The sequence below is a fragment of the Heterodontus francisci genome, unplaced genomic scaffold, assembly GCF_036365525.1.
Source record: "Heterodontus francisci isolate sHetFra1 unplaced genomic scaffold, sHetFra1.hap1 HAP1_SCAFFOLD_101_1, whole genome shotgun sequence".
Classification (NCBI taxonomy): domain Eukaryota; kingdom Metazoa; phylum Chordata; class Chondrichthyes; order Heterodontiformes; family Heterodontidae; genus Heterodontus; species Heterodontus francisci.
In genome coordinates, this window is record NW_027141025.1 from 4,665,201 (window position 1) to 4,677,044 (window position 11,844).

Sequence of the window (11,844 nt, forward strand, 5' to 3'; positions counted from 1 at the left end):
AAGTGTGGAGGTCGAGAGAAAAGTGAGGAAGATCTTAATGGAATTCTAAAGGGAATAGCAGAGCAGTGGCGTGGGAGGACACAGGGACACCAATATGTATTTGCAACACGCCATTACTGTAAGAAGACTTGCCAAGGTGTGTGACAGCAGCATTAGAAAACCAAGTAAGACACTGAGCTGTCATGATGTACATTAGGATATATTAAGCTATTTGGCCAAAATCATGTACAAAACGGTACGCTTTAATGGGTGTGGTAAACGAGAAAAGCGCGGGAGAGGGGAGGTGAGATTTGGGCAGGGAATTCCAGAGTTTTGGGCTGAGACAACTTATGGTAAATCCGCCAATGGTGAAGCGATTACAATTAGGGATGCATGAGGAGCCAGTTCTGCATGAGCACACATATCGAAGATGGTTGTGGAGCTGGAGGATATGACAGATATATAGAGAGGCGAGACCATGAGGGGGTTTGAAAACAAGGAAAATAATTTTGAAATCAAGACTTTTGTTAACTGGGAGCCAGCGTTGGTCAGCGAGCACAGTGGTGCCAGGTGAACGGGACATGGTGCAGCTTAAAACATGACCAGCAGCGCTTTGGATGATTTCATGTTTATTGAGGGTAGTATGTGGGAGAGCAGCCAGGAGTGCATTGTAATAGTCCAGTCTGGAGGGTTTCATCAGATCAAATGTGGCAGAGGGAATTTCAAGTACTGTTAAGGAGTTGGAACTGGGCGATCTTATTAAAAGTGTTTGATGAAGCAACACATAAAATTCTTGCTACCAAAATTGGAAATCATGGGATTATAGGATCAATGGCTTCATGGCTCGGATTTTGGCTGAACAACAGATAGCAGAGAGCAGTGGAGAAAGCTTGTTTTTCAGACTGGAGTGAAGTATGCAGTGGGGTTGGGACCGCTGCTGTTTTGATGTATGTTAATGTCATGGGCATTTGTACACAGGTGAATAATATCGAAGTTTTCATGTGGCACGAAAATGGTAAATGTTAATCAACAGTGTGAAGGACAGTAACCTATTTCAGGAAGACAGAGACTGACTGGTGAGATGCGCAGCCACCTGGCAAATGCAATTTAACACTGAAATGTGATGAGATACCTGCTCTTAAGACATGTGAGGAAACGGCATTTAAACTGAACAGTTCAATTTTCATGCGGATGCAGGATTAAAGGGACCTGAGTTATCCGTACCCAGAACTTTGAAAGTTGCAGGACAAGTTGAGAAGTCTTTCAAAAACATAGCCTCCTCGGCTTTACAAATAGAGGCACAGAGTAACAAAAATCATAATATTTCTTTTATCCATCATTTGTTAGTTCCCAGCTCGAGCATTGGGTCCACTTCTGAGCATTACACTTTGGCAAGGATTTCAAGGACTTAGTGGAGAAGTGGAGGTAGTACCAGAGATCAGAACCTACAGTTGCATGGAGAGATTGAAAAAGCTGGGATTGTTGTTTCGCGAGCAGTGAAGGGTAAGGGGAGATTTAATATAGAAGTTCAAGAAGATTTTGATCGGGTAATTAAGGCAAAACGTTTTCTCGTGTCAGAAAGTTCAGTATTAAGAAAACATAGATTTCAGGTAATTACCAAAGAACCAGTGCGGAAATGAGGAAAATTCACTTACATAATGAGCTGTTGGCATCTGGAATTTCCTGCCTGCAAACATGCTGCTAGTAGATCCAAAAATATATATTTCCAAAGGAAATTTAGCAAATACATCAAAATGAAAAGAGAAAACATATCAATGCCATAGTCTGGGGAAAGTGGAGGTGAGGTGAATAATTAGATAATGTTTTTCAAAGAGCCAGAATGGCCACAACAGGCAGAATATCCTACTTTTGTGTTGCATAAATCTAAATGACCAGTTTCTTGTTGCATCGGAGGCACCACGCATAATGCTCCTTGGTTAGGTGTAGGTATAAAAAGCGGCCCTGGAAACTCTGGAAAACATCTCCTTTTGCAACTTTTAAATTTCTCTGCAGCCTCTAATGAAATGATTGGTAATGTTGCAGACCCAGAGCTACTGCAATTACAGTCCTCAATCTTTGACTGGAGTAGGGTCACTAAATCCTATGGCCTCCCTGAATGTCTGCAGTAGCTCACAAAACAACCTCAAGAAAACCATCCACAGCACCTCCACTAACTGTGCAATAGCAGGCATAAGTCAAAAGCCTGCATGTTGGATACCTGGGACTTTTAAATAACACTGGAGGGGGTTTCTCGTGCTACTGAACGCATGTTCAACTGTGGGTGACTAACACGGGAGTACAGTGGACATGAACTAGAGTCCTGAAAAACATGGGGAACTGTGCATGACACGCTGGACGTGTACAACTGTACAAGAGAGATATTTTATGGATCCAGGTTTCCGTAGCATCGGTGCCAGGGAAGGATACAGAAGAAAATAAATTCATTCTAAAAGGCGAATTAGAAAAAGTCTTGAAGGCAACGGATTTGCAGGAATGTGAAAAAATAAACAAGGGAAAGGGACTAATTGTTGCGATGAGGCCATGGAGGGATTTAAACACAAGAAATATAATATTAAAATTAAGGTCTGCCAGACCGGAGCCAATGTAGGTCAGAGAGCACAGGGATGATGTGTGATCGGGACTTGGTGAACCTTAGGATACAGGCAGAAGCAGTTTGGATGAGTTGACGTTTGGAAAGCTATGTAACTTGGATGATGGCCAGGATAGCAATGGGCTAGTCAAGTGCGGAGTTAGCAAAGGCACAGATGAGGGGTTAATGTAGCAGATGGGCTGAGACAGAGGTGGAGCTGGGCATTATTCGAGATGTTGGTAGTTGGCAGCGTTGGTGATGGAGAGCATAAGGGGTCGGAACTCAGCTCCGGGTTGAATAGAACACAGGGGTTTTTGACAGTCTGTTGCATGTTCAGTCATTGGCAAGGGAGGGAGATGCAGTTCGTGGATAGGGAACAGAGTTTGTGAAAAAGATCGGTGAAATCTAAAATTTCAAGTGCACTATTTCAGTGAAACCGCATTTGCACATCTAACGTCTGGAAATAGAGACTTACCAGGGGCAGCAACAGCAGCAAAGATGAGAAAGTAAATTACAACAACTGTATTTCAATGAAAAATAGTTTGCATATCTGATAGCTAGAAAGAGAGACTTACTAGGGGCAGCAACATCAGCAAGGAGCGAGGGGTAAATGAAAAGAACAGTAGTGCAGTTAAACATGACTATGGAATTAATAGCTGGATATAGCATCTTACCAGGTACACCAACAATAGCGAGCAGAGGGTAGTAAATGTATTGAATAATCAGAAGTGCAAAATAGATCCGCCATTTTAATGGTAGCCCATTATAATTCGCAGAAAGATGATCAAAATCCCAGGATAAACTCCGGTCCATTGTTGTAACATTCCCATCTACTGTTCTCATATTCTGGCCCATTGTTGTAATTGTCCAGTTTATTTTTTCAGATATTCACGCATTGTTGTATCATTGCAATCTATTGCTCTCAGATTCCGATCTATCCTCTCCCTCTCTCTGGAGCCGCTGATCGCTTTTAGTACTGGAGGTGAAAGTGTGGGATCACACATTGAAACGAGTCCCTTATTCATAGAAGAGAGAAACCCTCCAGTGATACAATTAGAGTCCATATAGACTGACATTAAGTACGGTCACTGAACAAACAGGTTCAGTTAACTCCTCTCAATCCAATACGTTTCGCGCCACAATTAAGTATAACATTTAGCAGGCCCAAAAGGGATATATGAGGGCTGACTATGGAAGGAATTGTGGGAAAAAGCAGAGGAACGGGCCAGAATCTTCCAATCCTCCCTGTGTATAGGACTGGCGACAGAGGACTGGAGATTTACAAATGTTACACTCTGTTTAACAAAAGGAGAGGTAGTGCAATGTCCTCGGGTTTCATAAGTTAGAAATCATCAGGCATTAGTCTTTAGAACTGCTGGAGCTCTTTGTTTGTATCACTCAGCTTCCATACTGCTTGGGAAAACTGCCTTTAGGGTGATGTAGTGTTACATGTCACATACTCCAGTGTAGCAGTGAATGTGGCTGCCTGGAGCACCCTAACACATAAAAATAAGTTCCTATCTCGTTGGTTTTTAACTCTTTACAAACAGCATAAAACATCAGTCTTTCTTCAAAATAATGACACCTCCAAATGAGTATTCCTGTTGCACTCACTAACTTTTTTTTCGGAACTAAAAAAAATTAACAGTAGACTATCAGAAATAACCCAAACCACTTTTGGAAACTTATTTAAGGCTTCTTTCCTTTGCTAAACATTTTATTCACGGTAGCACCTAGCTGGAAATATTTTGAACGTCCATCTTGTAGATTTGGTATTTGGCACTTTCCGTGGTGAATTCACACGCTGTGCAGGTGATGTTGTGTGAGATGGTCCTGATTTTGTAGTAGCCGTACTTGCTGTTGCTAATGTTGTGCCACTTTCTGGTGACGTTGTTTGTGTTATCCCATTGGTTCGTGATGTTTCCGGTGTTGCTGATAACATTTTTCTGTTTTTTCCAGCTTAGTTCTGGGTCGAATATGGACTCTGTTTCTTCTCATTTCTGCCTCACTGGTGCAGGACCTTGGATTATGAGCTCCAATAACAGCTTTCTCTATCTTCCAGGATTTTATGATTGGATACTGTACGTATACAGTTTATCCTTGCAACAGCTCAGGTAGGGATTAAGCATGCATGATATATCGTTGACATCTTCTGCCTGTGTTTCAGTGAGTTGTTGTTTCACTTCCCCCTGGGTACTTGAAGGATGTATCTTTCATGTCAGAGTTCTCTTATACATTCTTCTATGCAACAGCTCTGCAGGCAGTTTCATGTCAGCCTTGAGAGGTGTGGATCGAAGTCACAATAAGTCAAAGTTTGGGTCTTCCTTCATCTCTCCGATTTTTTCTAAGGTCTCTTTTCACCGCGTGGTCATCTCTTTATTGATACCCGTGTCCCTGTGGCAAGTGAGGTGAAGCTGTTAAGCAAAGTCATTGAATTCTCTGGAGGTGGGTTGGGTGCCATCATCATATTAATTTTCAGGAATACCTTGCTGAAGAAACTAACCTCCTACTGCTGGAATGCTTGGCGTAGCTCTCAACTCTTTTACCTTCTGGACAAAAAGGGAACATTGTATTGTAGTCTGCGACTATGACGTATCATTGTTGATTTTTTCTGAATAATTTGGCTTCCACAGTATGCCATGTCCTGCGTGGTACTTGTGAAGCTGTCATCTCCTCTTTCTCTAGTGTGTGTCTGTAATTCTGGCATACATTGCAGGTAGACAATTTTTTTCCATACCTTTGTATGTGCCTATCCAGATATGGCTCTCAGCTTACACTTCCCATTCCCACTTGGCCTTCATGTTTCTTCTGAAGAAGTTCTTCCTGCTTTGTTTTGGGTTTGATCATTCTGGATCCGGCTAGCAGAATACCGTCTTCTAGTGAGATGTCATCTCTGATAGACCAGTACTGCCGTTTTGTTGGCTCTGTTTGATGTATCTTATGAGGCCTTCCCTGGATCACTTGCTGAGAGGGCAACTGTAACTGCGTTTTTGCTGCTGGTATTACGTTCGCTAGGTGATGAACCTTTATATCCAAATCGTTTATATTGTGTTTCTCCTGTGGCAATAACCGAGATACCGTGCCTGACTGTACCATTTTTCTTCCTGGCTTTAATTTCAGAGTGAAATCCTAACTGCAAAGCCACAAGCCTAACCGCTGCAGCTTTGCTGGTGATTTACCTGGATTGATATTGTTGATCTGCTCCGGTGGACGATGATCACTCTCCACTATGAAGTGTCTTCCATAGAGATATGTGTGGAACTTCTCACACCCATACACAACTGCCAAAATCTCTTTTTCTGTGTTGGCATATCTTGCTTCAGCTGATGCCAGAGCTTTCGATGCAAATGCTATCGGATTTTCTTCTTGTACCAGGGCCACTCCCAGTCCTTTCATTGAAGCAACTACTTGCAGATTGGCAGGTTTCTTTCTGTCGTAGTATAGGAGACCTGTCTCCTAACATACTACCTTTTTTGATTTTGTTAACACTCCTGGCATGTGACTCTGACCACGGGTCCTCTCCATCTTCTTTCATCAGATCCTGCTGGCTTGCGGTGCCTTCTGACATGTGTGACATTTAGGAGTTAATGCATTGGATCAAGCGAAGGAAACTTCACAATTCTCCGTTGTGTCTTGGGGCTTCCATTCCGGAGTTAGTAAAGATTATTTAAGTACTTTTCTTAACTCCATCAGATGTGTACACCATTCAGAAGAATTGGAATCTGGGCACCTTCACAATGCATCTGCCTGCAATTCGCTTGATCCCAGCTTACCTGGTTGTCTCCATGGCTTCATGTAGATGGCTGTCATGATCTTATCATCTGCACCATATATCTGTATATCATCAGCCAGGCCAGCTGTTCCTTTACATACTCAGTATTCCTTATCAACTTGCTGCTGGAACCCATCCTGGCTCACGTCAATTCCAAAACGAAGACGAAGGCATTTGTGCAATCCAAAGGGTGTATAAGTTTATTTTGGGTTTTGGGACCAGAATCTGTCCAATAGGACAGTTGGATGAGCCGTGTACTGGCAAATCAAATCGGAGTTTATTAAATAAGTAAAAGTACGCTTATCAGCAGGCAGTAGACATTCAGCGATCATTCAGTTCTTGCTTCCCGAAGCTGCTGAGCACAACTGATGTCGTCTTCAACATGTTTGTTCTTTATTCTCTCATGATAACTGCGCATCGTTCCTTATTTTCAGCCCTTTTTTATCCGCTACTTCTTTAACCATATTCGTCTGTATTTTGCCATTCCTCGTATGATTGCCTAATTCTAACGTCACTGTTGTCCCATTGCTCCTTTCCCCGGACTGTCTTCATTGACATATACACACCGTACATTTGTTTTCTTTGATTCGATCACGTTGTGTCTATTCTATCATTTACTAGACATTTATCCTCTTGTGGAACCTATCTGTTCCAGATAAATCTTAGCATAGCCTCCCATATGTCGTGCCCTGTGCCGTCAGCATCATGATTTAATACTTGTGGTTTCAATCAGCCAAGTTCTGCAAACTTTCTGATTTCAGCATTATCATCTCGCTCCCCGATGCCTGCCCAAAGGTCGGGCTAGTACTTTAACACTATCAGGCGTGGCTTAATATCCCATCTTGCATTCCACTTAGCATACATAGCCTTTCTTAGAGCACATGATATTGCGGGTAAAATCCAGACAATCAATTGATTATAATCCATTACAATTCATTCGTACAAATCATTCCTTCGCTGACGTAATCATAATCTTCTTTAAAAGAACATATCACGATTTTTAAACACATCAATCTCTGGAACTAACAGGAGTTTATAGTATTATCAACAGCGAAGATTCCTAATCAAGCTTCACGTTCCTGAAGGCATTTCTTTCATCAATCGTTCGGAAAGATTGTTACCCTGCCAGTGAAGGTATAATCTCTTCCTGTGCTGGAATATGGTCGCGAATACTCTTTATTGCTTGATTATGATCTTTGGGATCCACGCCAATTCTGGCTATCCATTTGGCTTCTTTCTCACCATGCTGGAATTTACCCAGTCTGCAGGCTCTCTGACTCTGGTGGTCACCTTTCTTCCTTCCATCTCCTGAACTCCCTTGCAAGTTTATCTTTTAGCTCTATTGGTACTCTATGTGGGGGCTGAATCACTCGCTTACATAGAAACATAGAAACATCGAAAATAGAAGCTGGAGTAGGCCATTTGGCCCTTTAGGCCTGCTCTGCCATTCAAAAAGGATCATGGCAGATCATCTAATTCATTACCTTGTTCCCACTTTCTCCCAATATCCCTTGATCCCTTTGGCAGTTAGAACTGTATCTATCTCCATATTGAATGGCTTGGCCACCTCTCCCTTCTGCAGTAGATAAGGCCACAGGTTCACCACGCTCTGAGTGAAGAAATGTCTCCTCATCTCGGTTCTAAATGGAATATCCCATATCCTGAGACTGTACCCCGTATCCTGTGACTGGCTTTACGGTTGGGTCGATATTGTTGTGATAGTCAAAATCTTCAAAGCATCTAACTGTCTTATCAGAACACTTTGGGGACATTTGTCCCCGATCCTGTTTGCTTTCGATTGGAGGGCGCCTTTCAATGGATGTACGGTCTTCAACCATCAGTGTCGCCTCCTTCCTCATGCTTTATTGAGATCATCTGCAGCTCGCTGCAACTGCTCAACCCGACATAGCAGGACCATCAGTTTCAAGGACGTAGAACATGCACTTAACAACGTTTCATTTGTGTGTCCCTCTGATTTGCGTTGTTCCTCGTAGTCGAATCTCAATTCCCCTGTATGTTGTTAGCACGAAGTTGTTTGCTATCAGAGCATCTTTTCTTGGATAGCCATTGTCATCCAAATTTTCTCGAAGTATATTCTGCTACAGTCTGAGCAGGATAAAGTTACTGTGTGCTCCAGTATTAATCTTCACCTTCAGATTTATCGTTGTGCCCTTATTTCTCACCCTCTTCCTGATCTGCATGGTTGTGTGAATGTTGTTTCTCTGGAAACGGTCGCATCCAGACATTTCATGCAGTTGTATGATTCCTATATATATCGTGTGCTCAAACTCATCGTCATTTTCCACGGTATGGACATTTTTATTTCTTTTCCTGTTCATGCGCCCTGTTGCTCTGTCCCTGGTGACTCCTACACCACGTTCTTTCTTTTTTTCTGCACATCTTTACTTAGTGATTGGTCTTTCTGCATGTTTTGATAAATATGAGGGACATTTTCTTCTGTCTGCGTAATCAAATGGCCATCCATAACGCCTACACACATTTCTCTCTGTCCAATGTGCAGTTTGGTTGCTGTTTCACTGCATCAATCCTGCTGCCTTTCTCTTGAATTAACTGAAGGCAGGTCTTTTCGGAAGTCAATGTCTTCTTCTGTCTGCTCGTGGAGTAATGTGCTCTAGCAGAGCCTACAGCCTGCTACATTTTGAGCTTGTCCATTCCAATTCGAACATTTTGTACTTACTGGGAGACCCCAAATTAGCTGATCTGTCAGTCTTTCATCAGTGTCCTTAAACTTACATTTTCTGGATGCATTTTACAATCTTGTTTAACGCTTACTGCCAAGGTAATTGAATGCAAAAGTTGAGAGGTTATGCTTCAGCGATATAAGGCATTGGTGCGACCACATCTGGAGTACTGTGTACAGTACTGGTCTCCTTATTTAAGGAAGGATGTAAATGCGTTGGAGGCAGTACAGAGAAGGTTTACTAGACTCATACTTGGAATGGGTAGGCTGTTTCACGGGGAAGGATTGGACAGGCTAGGCTCGGATCTGCTCGAATTTAGAAGAGTAAGAGGCGACTTGATTGAAACAGATAAGGTCCTGAGGGTTCTTGACAGGGAGTGTAGATGTGGAATGGATGTTTCCCTTGTGGAAGAATCGAGGACTAGGCGTCACTGTTTACAAATAAGGTGTCGCCCATTTAAGTCAGAGACGAGGAGTTTATTTTTTCTCTCAGAGGGTCGTGAGTCCTTAGAATTCGCTTCCTCAAAAGATAGTGGAAGCAGAGTCTTTGAATAATTTTAAGGCAGACGTAGATGCGTTCTTGATAAGCAAGGGGGTGGAATGTGTTCGGGAGTAGAAAGAAATGTGGATTAATCTGTTCAGCCATGAAATTATTGAATGGCAGAGCAGGCTTGAAGGGCTGATTGGCCTACTCTTGCTCCTAGTTTATAAGTTCATATGAAGGGCGGCACAGTGGAGCAGTGGTGAGCACCGCAGCCTCACAGCTCCAGCGGCCCCGGTTCAATTCTGGGTGCTGCCTGTGTGGAGCTTGCAAGTTCTCCCTGTTTCTGCGTGGGTTTCCTCCGGTTTCCTCCAACATGCCAAAGACTTGCAGGTTGATAGGTAAATTGGCCATTAGCAATTGCCCCTAGTATAGGTAGGTGGTAGGGAAATATAGGGACAGGTGAGGTTGTGGTAGGAATATGGAATTAGTGTAGGATTAGTATAAATGGGTGGTTGATGGTCAGCACAGACTCGGTGGGCCGAAGGGCCTGTTTCAGTATTGTATCACTAAACTAAGTTACTACGTTCTCAATAGGCTCACCTAGCTCCTGTATGAGGCCTTGAAATTCATATCTGCAGATATATTGATTTGATTTTGGCTGGAGATGGGTGCTGAATCTTCCAACTATTCTGTCTGGGTTTCTGGTGTCCTCTTTACTCAGCTCCTAGCTAATAAACAAATGTAATCCTTTATCTTCTGCCCACAGAAGGATATCGCTGAACCACTGCTCTTCATTGCTGCCTTTTAGAAAACTGCTAAATCTCAATATGTACTTTTGTTTAAACTTCCTAAATGCCTCTATGACCCCGCCAGCCATCCATTTCAATATGAGCTACGGCTGAGCATTCAGAGCTGTGCCTGTGGTCATTTTTGCTTTTGCACAAATCACCGTATCTTAAATGTTTCTCTGGCGCCAATGTGGGGCATTTTTGTTTTGTATTTAATGCAGCACTAAATTGATTTAAATATTTGTTGCCACCCTTTTATGTCTTCTGGTTCCCAAAAATGTCAAATAATCATACCTCAGAACTTCTGAACACTCTGTATATTTCATTTGCTTCTATTCATCCTGGAGAAACTGCCATGCGGCCGGTGTAGTGTTACATATCACATGACTCCAGTGTAGCAGTGAATGTGGCTGCCTGGAGCACACTTACCTATAACAATAAGTTCTCAACTAATTAGCTGTTAGAACTTTCCCTAAAATATAACGATATTCAACAGGTGAGACAAATCATGTAACGAAAGGCCAGTCAGTCCAAGGACACTGCCTGAGAAATTTCTAGAGGTCATAACCTAGGAGAAAGGTATGTGTTGTTTGGAAAGACATGGGTTAATAAATGACAAGCAGCACGGATATGATATTGGCAAATCGTGTTTGTTAATCTTCAGCAACAACAATAAATTATGTTTACATAACATCTTTACCATAATAAAATATGCCAAGGCACTTCACAGGCGCATCAAGAATGAATTATTACACTGCTCCACAAAAGGACAGATTGAGTCAGATGACCAAAAACTTGGTCGAAGAGGTAGGTATTAACGAGTGTTCCAAAGGAGGAAAGCGATGTGGAGAGGTGGAGAGGCGGAGAGGTGCAGGGAGGATGTTCCAGAGCTTGGTCCCAGGCAATTGTAAGTGCGGCCACCTGCGGTGGAGCGATGAAAATCAGGGATGCACAAGTCCCCAGAATTGGAGGAGTGCAGAATTAGAGGGTTGCAGAGTTGCAGGAGATTACAGAGTTCGGGAAGGATGAGACCATGGAGAGATTTGAAAACAAGGATAAGAATTTTAAAATCAGATGTTGCCTCAATGTAGCAGGTCGGTGACTGATAGTTGAACAGGAGTTAGTGTGAGTTACAACACAGGCAGTCGAGGTTTGGATGGCCTCAAGTTTACCGAGAGTGGTAAGTGGTGGAGCCGCCAGGAGTCTGTTGGAATAGTCAAGTCTAGAGGTAACGAACGCAAAAACGAAGGTTTCAGCTGCAGATGAGCCGAGATATGGGAGAGATCGGACGACTTTGTGGATGTAGAAATATGTGATTTTAGTGAAGGTACAAATATAAGATCATAAGATCATCTCGGGGTCAAATGTTTAACTGAGGTTTCGAAGATACCAGCTTAATATCAGACTGTTACCAGGGAGAGGGATGGTGTTGGTTGTTAGGTATTGGACTTTGGAGTGCGGATCAAAAGGAACATACAAACATATGAATTCAAAGGAGGAGCAGGCCATTTGGCTCTTCGAGCCTGCTCT

At 42.7% G+C, this 11,844-nt stretch overlaps 1 protein-coding gene across 1 annotated transcript in view; it reads right to left on the reverse strand.

Moving 5' to 3' along the window:
• The window catches only part of LOC137361864 (probable G-protein coupled receptor 139), a 29,607-nt gene extending 26,183 nt beyond the window's left edge, over nt 1–3,424 (reverse strand). Inside the window, exon 1 of the mRNA XM_068026467.1 lies at nt 3,244–3,424. Coding sequence (XP_067882568.1) covers nt 3,244–3,424 — 181 coding nt within the window. The remainder of the gene's footprint in view (nt 1–3,243) is intronic.
• Between the last annotated feature and the right edge of the window lie 8,420 nt (nt 3,425–11,844).